Below are 24,259 nucleotides of genomic sequence, written 5' to 3' on the forward strand. Positions count from 1 at the left end.
TTGAATGTAAAGCTCAGTACAGAAATCAGGCACTCTTATGTCATGTCATTTATTATGTACAAAAAGAACATAAAAATGTAAGAAGACTTTGGGGTCCTTAATATGTCATATATGTACATATTACTAAATCAGGTTACAAAACTAATTAAGTATGTTTTACAGGGCATATAAATAAAAATGATCAAATGTACATACATTCTGTGACTCTTTTGTTTTCTATTAAATATCACTTTTTTCCTCTCAAATTTCATTTAAACCGTGGCAGCAATTAGCGTTGTGGATTTGCGGTCCTTTACAAGGATTTTCCATACAAAGGACAGCCCTAACCGCTGTTCGAAACCCAGCAATTAAGATAAAGGTATTTTTATACCTCATCCACATCAAAGCGACACCCTGGTCAAGAGCATTGCTCCGTCGGAAACCGAACAATGATTTTGAGATGGTGTCGTAAATGTGTATTTTTAAAAGAACAAAATTAATTTGATCATGGGGGATTCTGTTTTTAATTTGAATATATAACAAATAATAATACCATTACGGAGAAGAAAAAGAAAAAAATAAGAAAAATGATATAGTTAACTATAGTACTTGTACTTTGCGTGATCGAGATTGGACCTTTGTGAATAAAAGTTATGTCCTAACTAGGATTAAATTTGGTCATTATCTGTTCACTGTTTACTAATAATAAACGCGTCAATGAATAAAACATGTTTTATTCTTTCTTCAATAATTTATATCGTTCAGATTATGACTTTAAGCAACCACAAAACTACACCATATTTTGCACACCTTAGTAGGGTCGATTCCACTGATATTATCATGACAGCGAATGCGGTGACACCGCTGCGCTAGAGAGGTAGTTATGCGTGTGAATGTCAGGGTAGGGGTCCTGAAACGGTATGTTTGCGTTTTTCGGATGTTTTTTTTCAATTGCTAAACAGATTAGGGTCCAATCATTCAAACAATAGCACGACAATGTAATACTTCCTACACCGATTTGGGAGAGTGACCAAAGACGCAGGTGGGGTAAGGTTTAGCTAAACTATCACGACATGAATGCAAAAGATTATTGCTATTTTTTAATCTCCTCTGAATATTCACATAAGCATAAGATACAATAAACAGAGGTTATGTTCGAAAATTCAAAACGATAACCTATTGAGAGACAGATGTGAGTGTGGAATTGAATGTAGGATTACACAAACCATCCCAGACAGGTGGTTGCTGATGGATTGGTTTTTGTTTGTTTGTTTATTTGATTATTTGGAGATTATTTAGGAGGGTTGGTTATACATCACCAGTTGATAATTTTAGCTAAAACAAATATATGTAACAACCTGTCTTTTTTATAACGATATATTTATTTAGCCTACTAGGAAGAGTAGAATACCCTTTTGCCACTAAAATCTGATGTCATATAATTTCTCTTTATGTACGCCAGCATTTGCAGTGATCGCATGTCTTTGATAACTGAACAAGCACAACCAATATCCAGAACGGATCAACCAATATCCAGAACGGTGGACATCCCTGTCAAAAAGAATTCTCCTTTAAAACTTTAAAATGACATAATCTGAATACAAGCAGCACTACTGAAATATCGCATTTCGCGGTTTGCCGGAATACGGTTCACACTATGGTTTAACTTTGAGCGACTGGACGACTATAGTCAGGAGCAACCTCTGATGACATCATTTGCGCTCCCGCGCCTGACGCGGGGCCGCTGTAGCGCTTCAGTCACCCGATGAGGGCGCGGACGATGCGGAGCGCCGTTCCGTTGCTTACCGAAGTGATATCTCCTAGGCAGTTTGCGCGGCATTATGGCAGAAGAGAACCGTGGAAAACGGAGGAAACAGGCGAATCCGCGAAGGAACCAAGGTATGACACGCTATTAAATCGCACTCTCAGAGATGATATGTTGGAGTCTGAGTTTTCACTTGTAGAAAGTTAAAACACGTTGTCCAGAACTTTTGCATTTGAGTAGCCTACTATGAACTGCTGAACAGTAATTACTTGCAGATAGCTTTCAGAGGTTTCGACACATTTAGAGATCCATTTTGCTGCACGTAGGCAGTTTACTATACTAATTTACCATTCTAATTGTAGAACACCCAAAACTCACTTTTTTTTTTTTTAGTATTTAGGGATTATATCCTTAGGCAAAAAGGTTAAAATTTTAACTCATGTTGCTAGTTTCAGCAAAAGCGGTCGAGAGATATTGGCTATGTCAGCAACGTGCGTGTGTTTATATGAAAGAGCGAATGAGAACTTGCGGTCTGTTTTGCACTTTTCGTGCATTTCCAAGAATAAAGATTTTTGTTGAGAATGGCTAAATTTAAATGTAAAATTTACTGCAACACTTATAGGATTGTGCACACATTTGGACGTAGGTCTCTAGTTTTACTAGTTTTAAACTAAATATAAATATGTATCTTATGAACGACAGACGAATCATTTAATCTTTCGTTCAAATCTCACGGGAAATAATGATGATTTGAGGTGTTTAAAATGAGAAAAATTATTCTTTAAATTATTTTTCTTAAAATACATTCAACGTGCTCATGGTGAATCTAAATGACCCAGGACCTGGCATACATAAGAAGATACAGGCTACAATATTTCTACGGCATTATAAAAACTACGAATCTTTCAGTTATATTTTCGCTCAGTTCCTCAGTTTTAAAAGCTTAACATAAGTCGTCTGTAATGCCATTCATTTTAGACATGACAGAATCATGGGAGCATGTTACGTTCACTGCTGTAAAAGCGGAACAATAGTAACTCTGCAGCCTTCTGTTTTAGTTTATTAGTTATGTTTATAATCCATCTTTTTAATGGTTTTTCTCCATCAGGATTTTTTTTTTTTTTGTAGACCAAAGTCAGTTTTTCAAAATGACACAAGAACCCTCCTTGCAGCTGCCTGTGCATTGCTCTATAGCAAGCTGTACCAACCAAAAGGACATAAACGGTTCTACTTTGTTCACTCCATGAAGGCGATAGCGGCAAACGCGCTCATTTGCCGTCTGTAAGATTTCTTCAATTGATAATATCATTAATTTGTGCTCGGACATATGTAGCTACAGTGAATTCCATACAGGCTACTTTATAAATACCACTGTGGAACATTTTGATGTAGTGTCGTGTGTATATACTTTTATTAAAACTGAGGGCTAAGACAGATGACTGTTGACAACAATTGCTTAGACAACATGCGTGCCTCGTTAGTGCTAGTTTCAAAAGTTTTAAAGAATAAAACATCTGTGTAGCAATGACTCACTGGGATAAATCTGACTGGCTAAAAGTAATCTAAAGATATGATGAGACATACTCATGCGTTTTAAACATTTTAGTCAATTGGCTTTGATATATATATATATATGTGTGTGTGTGTGTGTGTGTGTGTGTGTGTGTGTGTGTGTGTGTGTGTGTATGCGCGCGCGTGTGTGTGTGTGTGTTTATGTGTACATGTGTGTCTCTGAGTGTCAGTGTAGTGCAAGCGAGGTTCCTCATTAGCATGCCCCATGAGGTGTTAGCTTTGTCAGCCTCACACTATGTGAGCCCCTCAGAGCTAATAAGGCTAATGCTACCATCCAACTGCTGTCTTACATGCACGTACATGCCTGCAGTGCAGATCTGCATAGTGCTAAGGGAACTCTCTTGTTCTTCACAAGTTCTGTGGTTCCTCTATTGGGTGATGATGTTCCTGAGTGATGCAGCCACTGTAGCTGAACTGTCAGCCACAGGCTTATGATGGTCTCAAATGTCTCAGAAGTGTCAACTGCCTTTTCATACTTCTGATGGTCAGTTTACTGTACAGCTAAGGTGCGGAAACTGGGGAGGTCATGTGTGCAGTTAGGTTTGAATGTTCTTGGACAGACACTGGTGATGTACAGTACAGATGTTAAACACAAACCCACACCCCTCTCCCTGTTACACACACACACACACACACACATTTACACATCTCTTAGATATGATGTGCCATCTCCTGTGTGTTCTTAACACCCTTATTCTGTCCTCTCTTCTGTCATCTGGCATATGACCATGAGTGGGGCAGACCACTGGTCTCTGTGGTGAGAGAAATTCGTAGCCAAGCAGTTCAGACCCTCACACAGAGTTGGGTGGAATGCTGCTCACTCATGCCTTGTTCCAGGGGAAGGGAGACAACAGCACAGTGCATCACGATTAATGCGTTACGACCCAGAAAATCAGGCCCGTGCAATTTTAAAGCAGAGCAGTTTAGCAGTTCGTGACAAATGAATTAAGCTTGTTCTTTTGTGTATGCTTCAAGGTTCAAGTTATTTCGTTGTGACTGACCAAAGTATCTTAGTAGTTGATATAAAATTAAACAAACTAGGCACAACCTGAAACACGAAAGCTCACACCATTTGTCTGAAAAGCTAAAAGACAAAAAATCTTTTATTTATTCTTTCTGTTTCTTTAATGAAAAAACTTAAGAAAACTTCACTTCAAAAAAGCTAACTTCAACTAACATTTTTGTAAGTTTAAACACTCTTTTAAATGCTGTATGTTTGAGACCTTCTCTGATCTTGCTATTAGGGACTACACAGGCTAATCTAGCTCAGTGACAGAACTGCAATCAGTGCTATGACACATGACCACCACACAGCAATTAGAAACAAACATATCAAACTGGTGTTAAATGCACAGAAAATTGTGTTATATGCATGGAGCATCATCTCCGGATGAAAATCTAAGCTCTCAAAATATCTGCACAAGGGGAGAAGTGAATTGCAATAACCCCAACTGTGAAGTGGATTATATTAAATTGTACAAGCCAGCTCAGTAGATCATATGTTCAGTAAAGGTAAACTGAGGTACCTGCACATCTCTGGACGCAGCACACACTGGTAGAGGGAACAGACAGAGTGTTTGGCTTGGTGAATCCCACCGGAGAAATGATGTGGCTAGTGAGAGGGGATGTTCCTTTTTTTTGAGGGACTAATTTAAAATTATTCCCATTGAGTCTTCCGTATAGACAATTCCAGCCAGCTATAAAATAATCAATAACAAATGGGTTCAGGTTTGGGTCGAGTGACGGGTTGGAGTGACGATTCTCTCTGGCCACTGTGGCCTCTGACCTGTTCTTCGAGACCCAGTGTAGAGTTCTGTCTTATGCTTCCAGCTCATTTCCTCTGCTGTTGTCTGGCCTCATCTGTCCTCCTCCCACTTTGTCGCTGTCAGCCTCTCAATTGCCTCTCTCTCCCTTCTTTTTTTCAAGTGCCAATTTATTTCAACTCTTTCCCTTTTTTTACATTCTCCTTCATTGATTTCCAAACCCCTCTCTTTGTAGGCAGCTGGGGTCCAGCTGTGTGTCTGCTGCAGTCTGTGTGTGTGTGTGCGTGTGTGTGTGTGCGCGTGTGTGTGTGTGTGTGTGTGTGTGTGTGTGTGTGTGTGTGTGTGTGTGGTTCTTTGGCATGGTTTAGCCACAGTGGGCAGTACACAAAAGAGAGGGCAGTGACAGAAAGACTATAAGTGGGAGTCACTTGTCGTTTTGGACGACAGAGCAGTACTGGGCAAAAAATCTGAGAGATTCTAAAAGAGAGAGAGAGAGAGAGAGAGAGAGAGAGAGAGAGAGAGAGAGAGAGAAGAAAAACTGTGTGTGTGTGTGTGTGTGTGAGAGAGAGAGAGAGAGAGAAAAAAACTGTGTGTCTGAGAGAGAGAGAGAAGAAAAACTGTGTGTGTGTGTGTGTGTGTGTGTGTGTGTGTGTGTGTGTGTGTGTGTGTGTGAGAGAGAGAGAGAGAGAGAGAGAGAGAGAGAGAGAGAGAGGAGTCCAGGCTCCAAGGTTTATTAGTAGTGCTCCTTATACGACAGGGCTGAGGCGTTAGACTTAGCAGGAGAGAGAGATTTAGTGAGACAGAAACAGATAATAAGCAAATGGAAACACCAAAAAAGAGTAGAGTGTATGTATGTGTGTGTGTGTGTGTGTGTGTGTGTGTGTGTGTGTGTGTAGGTACGTGTATGTGTGGGTGTGTTTGTGTTTATGTGGTTTGTGAAAGAATGTCAGACTTATGGAGAAGCTCTAAGGATGAACTGCATTTAAAATATCAAGTCATATAAAACTAGTAACTCTATCTGATAACCAAAAATAGATGTAGGTGTGCATATAAGTTTTTGACTGTGTGTCTGTGTGTCTGTGTGTCTGTGTGTGTGTGTGTGTGTGCATTTCCTGGTGTCATGAATGCGTGTAGCTTCTCCTGAGTGGGAGATTTTGTGTTTTGATAGGAACTCTTGCTTCACTTGAAGCCAGACAGCACACAGTCCACATAGTAACAATGCAACACGTTCAGCCATACAGCCTCTGATCCTGGAGTCTTTTACAAAGACTGCTGGGGTCGTGTGTATATCAAACGTTTTAAGCTTTGATCTAGCATTTGGAATTTCTGCATCTCATGTTCTAATAAACTCAAGTATATGGACAAAGGGAGCCTAGACTGGAAGTCGTTGAGTTGTGTGCAGTGAGATGCGTCCAGTGAGTGCGGAGCGTGTGATTGTTTGCCCTGAGGAGTGTGTGAACAGAGGCTGGGACTCCATCTCTAATCTCATGATGGGCATTTGAACTGCTACAGGTGGGTCAGCGCTGGATCAACATGCACTCAATTGAGATATTTGTCAAGTTGAACCCTTTGTTTACTTGTAAAAGGCTGTAAGTCTGGCTGTGCACACACGCACGCACATACAAAAGGAGTGATGTTTGCGTGTGATGTTTGGTGATTGACTGGTAGTGTCTCTGAAGGAAGTGTGTGGCTTCGTTTGCTGCATGTGGTAGCTACATGCCACATTTAATTTACTCCGTTTTTTTAAACACACACTTATGAACAGAAACAGATGGAACACATGCATACATATGCACGCACAGGGCGCTCCATGCAATTTCATACACTCCTTAAACAAAGCCAATCGGCTATACCCTGTATTCTCATGTACTATAAGGAAAACATGCACCTATGAGCTAGGAGATGTAGTTACAGAGGCAGAAAGACATTGAGCATTCAAAGATCAAGAGACAGAGAGGGAGAGTTACTCCCTTCTCCTCCCTGCCTCAGTACCCACAGTACAAAGGTACAAACCAACCACCAGTAAAGCCAGTAAATTGTCATGCTTTTAAACAGGCCACAGGACATGATAGACTCAGACACTGCTCAACAAGAGCCCTGAAAATAGTCACGGTTTTGACTGAACCTTTGGCGGTGGGGTATTAGCTAGTGTGCCCCTGCTATCATACCTGCAGTGACTCCTCTGATCTCCCTTTCAGTGTTCTGTGTGCCACTAGGCCTTCTGTGACATAGTAGCAGAAGATAGCAGGGCAGATAACCTTAGTTGTTCTGCATGATGGAAGCAAAGGCGTGAAAAAAGACAACTAGTGCGGATGTTCGTTTTGCTGCAGATCAGTTCTTCTGAGCTCCGAGACACCTTAGATCTCCCTTTCCTAAATCTGCAGTATTGCATGTGCACTCTGAACTGTGCCAGGGTCATAGCCGTCCTCTGGGAAGTGACAAACACACACTGTCTTTGGGATGTAAGCGACAGGGCTGTGAGGATTAGAAGGAGGGCTTGCCTACAGTAGGAGTGCAGAGAGCCTGAAGAGGGGTTGCAAAACTGAACACTGCACAGCACTCCTGCCAGTCTGGGGAGAGAGCGGTTCTCTGTGATCGAGAAACATTTGTGGTATAGCAGAATGAATGAGAGTAAGTGTGTGAGAGAGAGAGAGAGAGAGAGAGAGAGAGAGAGAGAGAGAGAGAGAGAGAGAGAGATCGAGATCATAGCAGCAATGAAGTTTCTTGGCTATGGATCTAAGAGTGTTGCGTGTGCAGGATATAGGTAATACACTTTAATATCAGTAATAGGTAGTGGAGGTGTACAATTGGCCAGATTAGCCTCAGTGCTGCTCTAACAGGACATGTACATGGGCATGTGCATACGCGTACCTCCCCCCCCCACACACACACATCCACCCACACACATCCACCCACACACATCCACCCACACACAGACAGAGCAATGATAGGAAGAGATGAGGAGAAGCAGAAGGAAGGGGTTGGGAGAGGAAAAAGGCGGGAGGGGGTCCCTCAGCCCCATACTGTCGCCATAACCCCCTCTCCCAGAGTCCCGCTGACGCCACACGCTGCTCTTTCCCCCAAAAACCACATCACACACACACACACACACACACACACTTCAAACGCACAACAGCCCGCCAGCCTTCTGCTTCAACTTACAGAACTCAAATCCCAGTTATACCGTGTCTCTTTCACTTGCACTCTCTCACTATTCCTCTCTCTCTCACTCACTCAATCTCTCTCTCTCTCTCTCTCTCACACACATACACAGACACACACACATACACAAAAAACTCACACTCTTCAATGATTCACTTCAAAGATCCTCTTAAACTTCTAGCTTGCCTCTTAAACTTGCCATTTTTCCAGCTCTCTCAATATGTTTTATTCTGTTACTTTTTTTCTTTCTCACTTTCATTCACACTTTCATTCTCTCTTACTCTTTTTAGAGACATCTCTGGACTCCCAAATGCACATACCCACCCACACTAACACACACACATACACACACACACACACACACACCCACCCACCCACACACACACACACACACACACACACACCCTTACTTCCTCAGTGGAGCGGGTCGTTTTGCTGCATTGACACTTTTTTTGAATTTTGAGTGTTTCTCAAGGTGTTGATTTAGGTTCACATGCCTGCCTCATTCACGCCAACTGATGCCAGCAAAATCATACACATACACATGCACACACACAAGCACAGACAAACACAGTTGTGCTCATACAGAACCCAATGTGACAAAAAGTCTTCCCTATGCAACTGTACAAATTAATCAATAAGAGGCTGGCAGTTTTAAAAAAATGTTGTGTAAGTATACGTGCACATATAATTTACCACACGGTTTCTTGTTCTTTTGAAAGGCTCTAAAACAATTTTTTTTCCATGCAGAAAATGCTGTATTGTGCACAATATATCTAAACTATTTTGCTCACTTGCATTTTCTAATAGTGTCACAAGGTGGTGCTGATAAATACCTGTTAATGTTGAACAGCAGGAAGAACTCAAAACTCAACCCACTGCAAGTAGGTAATGTAATGATATGGCATTTCATTTAGAACTCCATATCTGAAAAGACATCAGGAGTGAGTAAGGGAGCTAGAGGCTTTGGTAAATTGAGGTAGAAATTTCACTTAAGTCCATAAAAAAGGATAGTCCTTCAGCCATGGATTCTAGGCATATTTGTGAAACTCAAAAACTAATTTCTCAGCAAATGCAACAGAAATGTTATAACTCAAGCAGAACTAACAAAATTACATTATATAGCTTAGCTGTTAAGCTCAAAGAGACACTTTATTTTAAACCTCTTATTAAAACTTCAAAAACATTTTTTGTGTGTATGTGTGTGTCTGGTTACCAGTGAAGGATCCTGGTCTGCTCTGGGCCTTGAGAATGTTTTAATATTCACGAACCACGATTGTGTGGTTTGTGCAAATGCACAAAATAACGAACCACATCAGATAGGTTGGAAGAGGTCGCAAACATTTTCTTACTTTAGGAGGGAAAAAAGAGAAAAAAAACCATTTGGGGGGGAAGCACTGGTATTTCTAGTGTGGTGTGAGCAAAAGGGAGAGAGAAAGAGTGAGAGAGAAGAGAGGAGAGAGTGAGAGAGAGAGAGAGAGAGTGCTGTTGGAGTGTTATGAAGACTTTTTTTGATTCAGAGTGTGGTGCATGCGTAGGAGCATACACTCTCTTCTAAATTCCAGTACTGTCCCACAAACCACATAGTATACACACACAAACACACACACACACACACACACACACACACACACACACCAAAAAGAGAGCCCTGGACACTTCGTACTCACTGCAGAAACATGATCTTTATATACAGAGACTAACAATTTGTTAATTAAATACAAACAAAGGTTCGATTTCATATTCAGAGACCTGTAAAGTTTCATATTAATTCACACATTCACACCTAGCTTTGATGAGAGCATTACCTGAGGCAGGCAGGATGCAATGTGTTTTCTCAGTATTCACAGTGTGGACCATAGCCAGCAAATTTGGCACATGCACAAATGTACTTACAATGAGATGTGACAATAGGAGTGGTTTTCTCTAGAAACACCAAATGCATATAGCAGAGCATCCTAAAACTATGTGAGAGTGATGAATTCATTATTAATCTGTGATCAAGGATAGTATCAGATGCTAACATTTTCCATTAGTCTTGCACATAGGTTAACATACACAGGTTACTCTGGCTTTCTCTATATCTCACTATTCCTCATTCTTTCTCTAATGTTACTTGCCACATCTAATTAAACTGTCAAGATATAAGAATTGTTTGCAGACCATTTAAGGAAAGGAAGTGTCATGAAAGTGTTATTTCAGGTTATCAGGTTATCAGGTGTTCTCAGATAGAGGTTTTTGAATTAGATCTTGAGATCTCCTTCTTGCTAATCTTGAGCCCCAGGGTTGTGTGGGTGTAGTCATGTAAAAGGCTTCGTCATCATGCCACTCGAGTTAAGCTTGGGGAATTTCCCCACATGTTTCTCTTCTGCTGCCTGGATCTAGAATGATCTGAGTCAAGGGTCTCACACACAAACGAAAACACACACAAATACTTGCAAATGAGCACACACAGGATTATATACTGCTCTACCTCAGCTCAAGAGAGCCCCCCCCCCCCCACTTCTTCCTTTCTGAGAAGCCTGGTTCTCCTGTCTTTCCTCAGCTGAATGATGCAGCGCATTTCCCTGCCCCAGAGGGGCGAGCTCCACTCACCAGGCCTTCGCGTCAACGTTGTAAAGCATCACAGCCCAGTGCTCGAATGTCCCACCAGGATGATCAATTTAATCTGCTGCAAAGTTGGGCTACACTCACACATTTCACATCAGGCATTCTGTGTTCGTCTGGAGAGAGAACGTTAGTTCATAGTGAACAAAGTCAGTGTACGGATGACTGTAAGCAGCACTTAAATATGAATGCCAAATTAGTTACAAAAAAATATATAATGAATGAAATTAGCATACATTTAGATGCAAGCATTGGAAACATTTGGGAAAAGTAAATGCGTATGGGGCATAATCTGTTTCACATTTTATTTGGTATTTATTTTTGCAGGTTAGTAGTTTATTTTTTTCCTTGCCACAAACATATGCGCATAACATAACAACACACACACACACACACACACACGACCGCACATACACATAAGCACACAAACACACATTTAGAGGTTTATAAACACAAATTTGGCTGTGTATATAAACACCATACCCAGCTCTATTCCCCTAAGTCTACTTGAATCCATTTTAGTGTGACAATAGTAAAGCCAAACCAGTACAAGGCACCTACAAGAACAAAGAAGGCCACTTTAAAATCCTTAACTACAACTACAAAGTGTGTCAGTGTTCATGGAGAATAATAATGATAACTGTTTAGTGTTTAAAAAAACAAAACAAAACAGGGAAACAACCAAATAAATATTAGTGCAGTCACAAACAATGGAACTTACACTGGGGCGTCCTTTAAACTGAAACCATCAGCCTACACACTTCACCTTAACTGTCCCCTTATGAGAATAGGCAATGGTATATGTATGCTAGCCAACCGTCCCTAAACATAATGAATGACACACTTTGAAAGTGTTTGTAGTGTGGCAGACTTGGCTAGCTGAAGTAGCATATTTTGTGCTAGTTATTGCTGTAAGACATGACTGTCTTCTCAGAGCGAGATGCTGACAAGCATGGCAACAAGGTGGTTAACAGCTTATCTTTAGTGGTGTATTTTGTTTGCAGAATGTTCTTTAGTAATCCATTTTTGCATACTTTAGTGTATTCATTCATTACATGGGGCTAACACATACTTGTCTTCCAAGAATGGCTCATATTTGAGCTTTTGTATTTTTCGTCTCGTGTGTTTGAGAGTCTGTATATTTGTTTGTGTGTGAGTACGCGTGTGTATGTCTGAAAGATACCATAGAGAGCTTGTAGGAGGTGTTGTAGCTGTGATGTGGTACTTATGTGACTCATTGTTAGAGTGTGAAAATAGCGGTGTCAGATAATTCCGCAAAGGTTTTAATGTTTTACATTTTAAGAAAGGTGATTTAAGAAATATTTTAGTTATTCCTAATCACAGAGGATTCAAGTATGAACAACCCTCATCTCAGCTACCAAAGGTAAAACTATACTTTTAAAATCTTTTGCTGGTTTCTCTCTTGTGCTTGACCTTTACTTGTGGGGTAGGTGTGATGTTCTATGGCGAAATAGTGTGTCCGTTTTCGACACTTTTGAAACTACATATTTTAAACTGTTGCGATTAAAGCATTTAGGACACTTAAGTACACAGTAAGATACTGAAATTAATTAATCTGTATTAATTTTAATACAGTTTGAACTAACCAGATCCTTCATGTTTTCATGTGGCTTAGACTGTACTGAGAACTTTTTCACACTGTAAGTTTCCATACCGTACACTTCTATGCAAATACTGTGTTTTTGATTCATGTACTCTTTGAAATAAGAGTTGCTTTGAGTAAAAGTGGAGGTCGATTTTGTATGTTTCTGTCTTATATAGTAGCAACAGCATGAATTATTTCTTGTGTGCAAAAATGAAAGTTGAGAAACACCTACATACTAGTACCACAGTGTTGAATTAGCAATTATTTGCTTTACTGCCACAGCTGTAATATCTATTAAACACTTCAAAAGGACAGTCATTTCATATTTTCATTTTGATATTCCTACAATTTGAATCATGTATCCTTAAAAACATTAACATTAACATTTGCAAAACAACTATATAGTGGCCTAGCAAGGTATTCCATTTAAGGCAGTACAGTGCAATTCTTATAGCCTCAGTATGCACAACAACAGCTGAAGAAATGTAATATAATGAAGGTACCATTCAGTGTTACACTACGTAAATTATATTGGTTTACTTTTTTCAAGTACTGTGAAGTATATTTGTGTTAGCTACAGTGAAGCGGGGTCAGATTCTACATTATCTAATGTTTTCAGTATCTTGGTTGTCCAACATCTCCTCAAATACTTTGTCTGCAACAATGAATAAACGTATGGCACATTTATGACTTGTCATCATTGCCATAGTGGGGAAAGCACAGAGAGCTCCGTGCACGTTTCTTTATTTTTATTGCTTTTCATTTTTTTGTTCTGCGTAATGTGATTTTTGTTCTTCCTTTTTTTCCTGCTGCTGGTCAGAACAATAGCTTTCATGTAATTGAAAAATGTTTCATGTTAATATTTTTAATTGCTTCCTGAGTCAAATGATAAAACATTTGTATTATTAATGCATATTTTCTCTATATATGCATTATACAATAAGCATGAGCAGTGTATATGCCCCTTTCAAACCCCATACAACTTTTGTATGCATGGGTTTTATATGGATTTAAATATTAAAACTAAGTTTAAGTATATTTCATATTCAGAAAAATGTTTGTTTATATAGTTTTTCTTTGTAGTTCTAATATTCGTGCTTATTTTATTTTATTCTATGGTTCAAAGTTGATGAATTGCGGGATTTAAAAAAAAATTGCTGATATAGATAAAAATGTAAGGTATGAATTTGAAATTAAAAGAGCATTATCACTGTATTATGTGTATGTCATTATCCATAAGAACCGTTTCCTAAGAATTAACTCATGAGTCCTGAGTCCTGTATCCTACATGTATGATTCTGTATATAAATATATTTTAGCATTCTCTCTTGGGTCCTGTGTATCCTCTCCATACAAAGAGTATATATACGCAGAGACACATGCAAACAAACAAACGCACTGTGCCCCCAGAGTTTTACTGGCTGAAATATAAGAGTGTGTGGAGAATGCGATTCAAACCAAATATATAAATAAATCTGTCAGGGGGAGATAACCAGAGCCATCCCTGTGTGATGTAGACACAGACCACTGTCATTCACTGCCACAGCAACACAAAGTACACTCCACTTAGCTCTAATGTGGAGCAGGCCCTCTGCCACTCACAAGCCCTGCTGGGATAACAGAGAAACCCCAGCTCTGGGGCTGGCATAGCCCATATACCCATCCATTCCCCTGGGTTTATTTCACTTGATTTTCGGATTTAAATCATATTTTGGGTAGAATAGTGATGACAAAGTGTCAAAATAGCAGAGGTAGATCCATGGTGAACCTTACATCTTAATTCCTCAGAGTCTTGCCAGTGTCCATTAATTACACCATCAAACATGCTTAAAGCATATATTTATACATCACAGGCCCACAGTATATTAGTGTAAAACTGGGAGGAGAGCAACACAAAAATATGAATGTGTTGTGTTTGTGTGACTGTGTGTACACATGCTAATACGAATGCTCATACAAGCCTCACAATAATCAGTATGAGTGAAATTATTGTCCCACTATTCTGCAAAGGCCCTCTATTGCCCCACTATTCTGCACAGTCATACTGGTAAAGGTCATGCTGTGCATGATATGTGTGCAAAAATAAGAGGCCTTATCCAAACTTCAGGGCCATCTAAGCAAGTGGGTCATTATTACGTCATTGTTCTGCACAGTCATAACAGAAAAGGTCCAACTATGCACTGTGTGTGTGTGTGTGTGTGTGTGCGCGCATGTGTGTGTGTCTACATGCAAGTGTGTGCATAAATACACTCATGGGAAAAGCCCTAATTTAATTTGTCCTGTACAATGTCACAAAGGTGTATTACTCATGAGTGGGCAACATTGGGACTTCACACACACATACATTTTCATGTTTCTGCTGCATTGTTAGTTTTTCCATTACAGTCGAACTGAAACTGCTGTTTCCTGCCACGCAATGCCAACATGTTCACACTTGAACTGTTAACTGATTAGACTTAAGGTAATGAATCTAAACATATAACTTGCATTCACAATTCTCTCTTTCTGTCCCTCTCTGTCCATCTTTGTCTCTCTCTCTCTCTCACTCACACCCACACACCCACACAAACATATATACACAAACATACCATAGACAAAGAGACATGGACAAATTTGAAACGAATTGCGCTTTATATATAGAACTTTATTTCAAACTCTGTGATAGGTGACTATTAGCTTTGAAATTGGAGAAACGTATCCGCATCAACTGGAAAAAAAATCAAGTGTTCATAATAATCTTATTCAAGAGCTGTAGTTCCAATTCCTTCCTTTAATCTCGTCTGTTCGTCTAAGCTCTGTGTTTTAATTATTGGTTTAAATGCCAATAATCAACAGTCATTTCTAAAGTAATCAGACACAGGAGGATAAAAGATGGGTCACCTCGTTTGAACATGCTGAATCATCATTCTCATTTTCAGAACCTAGACAAAATTGCTACAGCTGACACAATATTAAAGTTTCTCCCACACATTCCTACTCATATATAAAGGTTTCGGTGAATACAAGATAATCATTTTTTATTTTGCATTTGGGTTTTGCTTGGTAAAACCAGAAACTCTGTTGGCAATTTAGGCTGTTTTCGATTGTGTTTTAGTCCCAAAATTCTTTGCATCACTTGAAAAAAATTACGATGAGAAAATCTCGGGGTGCCAGTCCATTCTAGGCGTCTGATATGAATAATATGCTTTCTTTAATCAAGGTCCTGCAGGTCAGTATTGATCTTTTAGAAAATGAAGAGTAAGAAAAGCTCAATAAACAGAATAACAGTGCAAGCCTGCTGGGCCAGTACATGCCAAACCAAATGAGTCATTATAATTTTGCAAAAGGGAAAAAGATAAACATGCACATTTTAATGTCAAACCTGTTTCAGAAATACTTCATATTTAGATATTTTTAAAATAATTATCTGAATCTGTGTGACAGTATATTACTTTTTATTAAATTTTTTTTACAATATTACTATGTTAATCTAGACCCACAATATATTAAACAGGCATTAAAATATGTTGCTCAAGTCTCAGTTCTCTATATTATACTATTTGTCCCAAAGTAAAATATAATTTCATTGATCATTTTCCCTGATACCTAAAGAACATGTTTGCATAATTGTATTTATATAATGTAACCTCATCACTTTGTAACCTATAACACAGTCTTATGCTTTTAAGGTTATCATTTTTTTCATATTTGGAGTACACCTCAGCACATGTAACATCTTAACATCGATCATGCACTGGTTGGTTGTTGTTGTTGTTACTTTCTCAAGCACCCATCTCTCCGTCATCTCTCACAGTAGATACAGGGCGCTGCCTGGACTCTGAGGGAGAGGATGAGTCATGTGTATGGGGCCCCGATGTGCAGGACGAAACAAATGGGCAGGATAAGATGAGTCGGACACCCAGCGAGGACACAGAGGCCGGCAGCCCCGGATGCTTCCCCCACACGAGGAGCCCGAGCTCCCCCGAGCAGGCCTGGGACGACACAGAGTCCACTGCCCTGCACACTGCACCCGGGGAGACGGAGAATGGCGCACACAGCATGTACAGTGAGTAACTACGATCACATGAGCAGAGAAGGCACTTTTTACCAGCTGTCGTCTCTTTACCTAATTATGTGGTGGTGTCTGTGCAGTTAGACAACTGGATCAAAGAGATGGAAGAAATGTTGCAAAATGGCAGACAGGCCTCTGTCTTTTTAACATTAGCAGGGGAATTTAAGTGGTCATGCTTGTTTTCATATTAAAAGAAGTAAGTGCATTTTTACAAAAACTCAGGTTAGTTACCTGACAGCTTTCATCCAACTGAAAAGCTGAGGTAATAGCACATTCTAAAGCATTTAGCACACATATGGAAAATTACCTTAATTATGCCCCTTCACTTACCTGCTATGTTTGAATTAAGGAAAAATTGCAATAATTGCAGTAGTTGTGACTATATCATTTCTGAGCTCGGCAATTTCCAGTGCCTCTGAGATATTAGAAATGATAATAGCCAAGTCGTGGACGGAAATTAAAACCTCTTGATTGCATTCAGATCATACTGAAATCATTGCACTATGAAAGGTGCTTTTCAAAAAAGTGCTGCCTCATCATGTTTGACAAAAGCAACACAACAAATGAGGTGACGCTCCTATTTTGAAATCAAAAGTGAGCATGCAAGACTTTCCTTTTGTATTTGCAGAGATGAAAGGCTTCCACAGCTTGCCTAGAAACATTCAGTGCATCTCACAGAACCAGAGTTTTTACTGCAGTTAAGCATTCTGACTCTGCTCTGGCCACATAAGAGAAAACTGGAAATGTGATGCCAACATCTGCAAACATTTGAACAATCCTCCTCAAAGTCACAGTGCTAGGCTCGCATCTGTCCTCCTCGCTTTGTGTTTGTATTATTATCTGATGGTTTTTTTTGTTTTTTTACTTTTGTGGCTGTTATTGGTCTCATGGGAGAATCTCTGAAGCATTTCTTCATCTCAGTCCTCATTATTCTGTTACAGAACTCTTTAAATTCACACAAAGACCCAGACAAACACATACACAGACACGCCGGTTTTACTTTCTTGTTGTTTTTTTCTTTATGTGATGGTTCTGAGTTCCAGGACAATATTAAAAAGCTGTGATTTTTTTCTGCTATAGCTCATTAATTATTATCATAACTTATTATCATATCATGCAAAAGTTATTATGCCAGTTAAAACACTCTAATACTGACCTAGCACTGAGAATGACAGCATTAAGCACATGCATGAAACAAACAAAAACATTTTAAAAACTGAATGAGTGAGTGAGTGTGTGTGCGTGTGTGTGTGTGTGTGTGTGTGCGCATGTGTGTGTGTGTGTGCGCGTGTCAGTGTGTGCGGGCGTGTGTCAGTGTGTTTGTATGTGCATGTGACCACTAAGTTTGGGCTAATGTTTCAACATGGAAAACATAAGCTGGTTTTGGACCTGTACAAGAAGGCAACGTTTTTCCTAGGGCAAGTACTATATCAGACAGCAAAACAGATGATGAACTAACACCACCACATCCTGTTTCTGCTCCCTCAGCACCCAAAGATTTCCGTGTGCTGGAGAACTGGGGTCGTTACGACTTCCTGATGCCACCGCGAAAAGCATCCCACCTTTCTCACCCACAGCACACTCAGCAACTCAACGGTTCCATCACCTCCTACCACACAGGTGGTATGCCAGACGCATCAGGCACCTTATCTCCAGTTCTGAAGTCGCCTGAGGGAAAAGGTATCGCTCTCATACTCAAGGAGGCTTGGATCTGGAAAAATATATTTTTTGACTTATTTGTTTTGTCACTGATATAAAAAAACGAATGTACTACTACAACATGTTCCGTGACATTACCTTTATCGATAAGATCCACTTTCTGCCTAGTCGAATAGCACATCTGATAAATCCAACAACATGTGACAAGCAATCGAGAATAATGTGAAAAGGATTTGGCTAAAAGTCATCCTCAGTAAGTAATGCTGTCCTCCTGGTGAGCAGATGCAGAGCCTGTCAGCCCTGATGCCTCACTTCAGATGTGCCCATTCTGCGAGCAGTCATATGGGAATGACGCCTCTCTCCAAGAACACAGGAAGCAGTGTCAGGAGAGGGAGAAAGGCCATGACGTCTGCCCACTCTGTGAATACAACACTCCCTACAGGGCACAAATGGAGCGACACCTTAGCCTGCATGCCCAGACACAGGACAAAGTGGGGAAACTGCCTATAACATCAAAATATTTAAACTTGGTCTAAAGCCAACCAACCTGTGCAAGTCACTCTGCATTGACTTTTTGTCATGTGTTTATGTGTTCCAGAATCCTGTGTCTGACCCCACCATGGAGAACAGGAAGTTTAAATGTATACAGTGTGGAAAAGCATTTAAGTACAAACATCATCTCAAAGAGCACCTGCGAATTCATAGTGGTAGGGGACACTCTGCTTCATGAACTAAAGGCAAAATGAAGTCTAAATAAGTTTGGTACTTCCACACAAACAGAACTTTCATTTAGTTTGGCCCATGAAACTGTAGATTCTCAATGATCTGTCGCACATGCTGATATGCCTCTAATCACTGTTCTGCTGTCTTGGCCTCTGCAGGTGAGAAGCCCTACGAGTGCTCAAACTGTAAAAAGCGCTTCAGTCATTCAGGCTCCTACAGCTCGCACCTTAGCAGCAAGAAGTGTCTGGGTGGGACTGGGTCAGGGCACGGAGCATATTTTAACGGTCACTCACACACCACCTACCTCCTCGCCCCCCCAACATCACCCACTATAGGCGGGAGTAGGAATATTTGTATAGGAAAGGGCTCTCCATATGCTCCACTGAGTAAGTGCTTTACAGAGCAGCCACCCAATCAAGGACATGAATCTATTATGTCCACCATACAAGTCCCAGAGCTGGGGCGGGCTTGGGATCCTGTTGTTGCCATGGGGACAGGGATGTTTAAAGAGGCCACCCTTCTTCCCTTACTGCACTCCGGGGGCAAGTTTGAACATTTACTTCAGGAAATGTTGCGAAAGGGGGTGGTGAGAGAGGAGCAGCATGGAATCAAGGAGGAGAAGGATGGAGACAAGACAGAAGGGAGAGAGGGGAGGAGCGAAGCGTCTGTTGAGGCCGTGTCATGCCAGTGGTGTGCACAACTTTTCCCAAACGAGGTTGTTCTGAAGCAGCATGAGAAATATTTGTGCAGGAGCAAAGACAGAGAGGAGCCTGCCCAGTCAGTCCGCCGCCATAGAGAAGGATCACCACTCAACTTTTCCCGTGATGCTCATTTCCCTCAGGACAACCACAAAACGCATGCCAGCCCTAATGGGCTGCCCAGAGATCTCTCTTCCCCTCAGCAGCCATCCTGGCATTCCATCCCACAGCAACTCCTCATACCGCTGCAGTCTCCTGTGCACCTCCGTCTAGACCCTGCACATAACTATTGGCCAAACAAAGAGAGCAGCAGCCCGAGAAACTCTGCGCTCATGAGCCCTACCTCACCCTCTCTGCAGGAACGCCAGCATCCTCTGTCCTCGGGCTTTGGCTCTCCACCCTGCATTGACCTGTCAATCACAACATCGCCATGCCGCCCCAACCAACACAGGCTGTCACCTAGATCAGAGGTTTCTCAGAGTGAACCCTTAGACCTTTCCATTCCCAAAACCCGCGTGAGCTCAGACATGGCCAGGGAGGCCAGAGAGCGAGCCTGTAACAGCAGCTCACCCCAGCTGGACATGGAGAGTGTGTTTAGAAGGTTAACTCCACCTTCTCAGCCCCATATAGGTGGAGCCTATACACCCTTATTCAGAAGTGCAGTTTTCAGCAACTATCCCCTTTTCAGTCCCATAATTCCAAGTAACCTTGCAGGGATGGGGAACAATGGTCTCACATCACTTCCTCTTACACCACCAGCTCCCAGCCCAGGATTTCTCTCACCTATGACATACATGATGGAGGCAGACTCAGAGACAATAGTGAAAAGAATACAACAGGAGAGAAACTTCATGGTTAGAGCATATATTTTTTCAACATGCAAGAACATATGAAACACCCATGTACAGACATATTCATAACAATGTGTTATATTAATTCATTATAGATCCTCCCACCCACAGCACTGTGCAGCCAGTCCTAATTTTTACTCACCTCCAAAAATGTCTGAACCAGACATTTGGTGTTATAAAGCCTTGCCTCAAAGCAAGAACATAACAGTTTCATGTAATCAATCACATGTTTCAGCATATTTAAGAAAATTCAAGTTTGTACTCCAATTTCAGGTTGCAACTCAGTCTTGTTCCTTAGTGGGCATAGTTACAATAGTTTGTGACAAATAATGATGTTCCTTTCTGAGTAATAAAATAAGTGCATGAAATAGTTGAAATACTAGCTCATATTGAAATGCTAGCTCATATTGCAAGGCCAAAGAGCTATGTTTAGTGTTACCTATTAATTCATAGGAGCCCCCTATTTATTGTGTCACTGTAGGTTGCTTTTGAAGCATTTATTTCCCCTGTTTGTGCTGTACACAAGTACATTACTCACAAGGGGAATTCCTGCCTCTACATACTTAAAGGAAAGAGCAGAGTAAATACAAGACTATTTACACAGTGTGTGGAGTTCAGTTACACATTCTTAAACCTTACACTCATTACCTGACTTTACAAATAAAATTATATAATATACAGTATACACCGTACAGCATTGATAATAGATATTCATAAATTCAAATACATATATTATTGTGCGTCAACTCTGGCCAGTTTCAGGTCTCCATTATGAATTTAATCACTCTCCTAGGGTGAAGCGGTAAATCGCAGAGGTCTGGACTATCTCGCTCTGATGGAGGAGGGGATGAATGGAGATAATGGCCCAGGGAGAAAGCGGCTGAAGAAGACCGAGGAAGGACTGTATGCCTGTGACATCTGTGAGAAAAGCTTCCAGAAGAGCAGCTCATTGCTGCGGCACAAATATGAACACACGGGTACGAACACCACAGCACTCTCTCCTATCATACTGTTATTGGTGGAATAGCTAAATAAAGATTTCTCAATGCTTAGGGAGGCTGTTAGGGATGTGACCGTTACCGATTTTAATGATATACAGTGGCTTAAAATGCAGTGATAATAAGGATAATGTTTCAAACTGTAATAATTTATAATAACATCGCACACGTACCACCTTTATAGTTACAAGGGAAGAGAATAGCCTACTGCTATACTCCTTCTTTTTTCTTAGAGATATATTAATAGCAATAAAAGTAAAAGTCCATTTTGCTGCAAAAATAAATGGGATCCACAGTTGACTGGGTTTTGTCTCTTTTAGGGAAGCGGCCCCATGAGTGTCAGATATGTAAAAAAGCATTTAAGCACAAGCACCACCTGATAGAGCACAGCCGACTGCACTCTGGAGAAAAGCCCTATCAATGCGATAAATGTGGCAAACGTTTCTCTCACTCGGGCTCCTACTCGCAGCATATGAACCACCGCTATGCGTTTTGCAGTCGAGACCATGACCCAGATGGCCCCGGAGAGGATCTTATCATGGGGCACACCGCCCTCTGCCAAAGTCCGCACAGAGAACCGAATCCTGGGGCAGACAGAACTCCTCTGAGCCTGGAAGAAACAGCCACTTTCCTCAGTGATTCCAGCTTGGATGGAGCGCCACTAGGATTCAGGGAGGAAGATGACGAAGAGGAGGAGAGCTCACTCAGTAACCATGCCCATGAGAGGAAGGTGGAGAGGAGAATGGGAACAGAGGAGAGGAATGGAGGTCTGGAGCAGACAAGGGAAGAAAGTAAAGAGAAAGACGATGAGAACGTGGGGGCTGGACAAGATACAAAAATGAATCATCACAGCAACAACATCAAAGGAGAGCAGAATGGAGAGGAAGAGAGAGCGAGGCACATGAGGAATCTAGAGACAGTAGGAGACTGCGGGACAGAGAAATGAACATTTTGGCTTCTACCAAAGATGTGAAAAAAAAAAAAAAGAGTAGTACTGTACAGTGACAGAGCAGTTGAACGCACCCACCAGGAAGTGCTTAAAGGTCTGACTCATGTTGGACAGCAGAGGACTGGGTGAAAATGCTGTGAATGAAGACAAGCAAGTGCCTTCAGATCTAAGCCAATGCAAATTATCCAAAGCCAGTGCAAAACCAATGCAGACTTAAACCAGTGCAAAACAATCCAAACCTGAACTGTATATATCTGCTATAATATTTTGCCCCCTAAGCAGTGTTGATCCAAGAGATCTATCAAAGATGCATGCAGCTTTTCTAACACCATTCTCATATTTAAAAGTAAAGCTTTCCACACCTTTTGAAAAGCAAGATGGGATAATAATTACATTAGTAAAAAGTTATGCAAAAATATATTTAAGTTCCACTACCCAATCACTAATTTATATTTACCTGGTTTAGCCCAGGTAAACAACTCTAAAAACATGTAAACTACCGAAATTGAAAACTGTGAGTTTTTTTTCTTATCCTAAAAGCTATTCATAAATGTGTTAGATTCTGATCCTCTATGATTTCCACTAATGTAATTATCTTAATTATTTTAATATGACAAAAAGAAATATTAATGGATACCTATTTGTATTGGAAAAAGCAGTATGAGCAATATGGGCAGACACACAAGCAGTAGCTTAGCCTTTATTTCTGCTCCATTTATGCATTTGAAACACAGTAGGATCCATTGCACTCTGTAATGTATTTGCACTCTCTAATGTCAAATTGCGTGCTTTTAAATATGCATGCTGTTATGTTGATATTGCCACTTACTGAGACAGAGGATCCGTTAAAATGGTTCAGTAGTTATTGAACATGTTTCAGTACAAAGTGCGGTAAGAAGTGAGAAGACTCCCGAGAAGGGAAAAGAACAGTAGATTCTAGAAGGCAGAAAAATTCTGAAAGCCTGCTAAATACGATGATGCACTGTCTCTAGCTGCACTGAGACCGCAGGGCGACGCAGACGCTGCATTACTGAGGTATGCTAATGTGTGGTGATTAACCATGCAAGAGTTCAGCTAGCATCCGTAGCATTTAGAGGGGGAAATGGTGCTTTCATTCAGGTTTGGCCTTTATAACTGTTTAACTAAACACAGTGTTTGGAAATATTACCAAATGTATAGCCCCGTAAGCTATTTGAACATTGTTTTATTTTGCATTAGTTTTGCTTTTATACAGAATTAATTAATCTTTTTCTACTATTTTATAGACAGAATTGTGCATACACTTAGTTTTTAGTCTAATAAAGTTGTATATATCCAATGTCATGTTTTTACTTATAGACCAATATGGGCTATAGTCAATATCAACCTTAGAATAAAAGCTTAGAATAAATGTTTTTGCTTGCCAAACAAGAATCCAATCATTAATGTAACCACCTAAAGTGCTTGTAATGACACAAACTAATTACAGGTTACAAAAATAGCATGCGTCTCACCTTCCCCGAGAAGGCACACCGGTTCCCCATTTACATTCTGAGTCAAAATCTGACTTGCTACTGCCCAAAACCACCTAACTACACCAATTATGAGAAAAGGAAGAAAGATTGAGGACTGGCCTACCACTGTGTCCATCTTGACTTCATAACAGAATGACATACTACTAATACATGGAGGAAGAAGATTGCCACATGATAAGTAGGTATAAAGGGGTAGTTAAGAAAATTAAGTAAAGTAAAAAAATCAAATTAATTTAAAAATGCAACACATTATATATATATATATATATATATATATATATATATATATATATATATATATATATATATATATATATATAAAAACCAGTAAACGACTAAACAAAAGTATATTAAATAAAGAA

At 40.3% G+C, this 24,259-nt stretch overlaps 1 protein-coding gene across 2 annotated transcripts; it reads left to right on the top strand.

The window, feature by feature from the left end:
* Positions 1–1,702: 1,702 nt before the first annotated feature.
* Positions 1,703–24,086, top strand: LOC113577974 (zinc finger E-box-binding homeobox 2). 2 transcript variants are annotated; one of them, XM_081718253.1, is made up of 9 exons: positions 1,768–1,878; positions 10,787–12,232; positions 16,248–16,499; positions 17,994–18,185; positions 18,447–18,655; positions 18,763–18,871; positions 19,046–20,439; positions 21,230–21,413; positions 21,755–24,086. In XM_081718253.1, exons 3-9 carry the CDS (start codon positions 16,340–16,342, stop codon positions 22,378–22,380), a joined length of 2,874 nt encoding a protein of 957 aa, XP_081574379.1. In that variant the 5' UTR covers positions 1,768–1,878; positions 10,787–12,232; positions 16,248–16,339; the 3' UTR covers positions 22,381–24,086. The 2 variants fall into 2 exon arrangements, with proteins under 2 accessions (XP_026866711.2, XP_081574379.1); XM_027010910.3 differs by lacking the exon at positions 10,787–12,232 and having other exon boundaries at positions 1,703–1,878.
* Positions 24,087–24,259: the final 173 nt, after the last annotated feature.

Source organism: Electrophorus electricus, chromosome 7, assembly GCF_041902795.1.
Source record: "Electrophorus electricus isolate QZ-2024a chromosome 7, ASM4190279v1, whole genome shotgun sequence".
NCBI lineage: Eukaryota > Metazoa > Chordata > Actinopteri > Gymnotiformes > Gymnotidae > Electrophorus > Electrophorus electricus.

Bases quoted from the DNA above. Each gene is read 5' to 3' on its own strand.
- LOC113577974 (XM_027010910.3), top strand. From the start codon at position 1,821: ATGGCAGAAGAGAACCGTGGAAAACGGAGGAAACAGGCGAATCCGCGA. The intron at 18,186-18,446 runs GTATCGCTCTCA...CCTGGTGAGCAG, and splicing joins GAAGTCGCCTGAGGGAAAAG to ATGCAGAGCCTGTCAGCCCT. The intron at 18,872-19,045 runs GTAGGGGACACT...TGGCCTCTGCAG, and splicing joins GCACCTGCGAATTCATAGTG to GTGAGAAGCCCTACGAGTGC.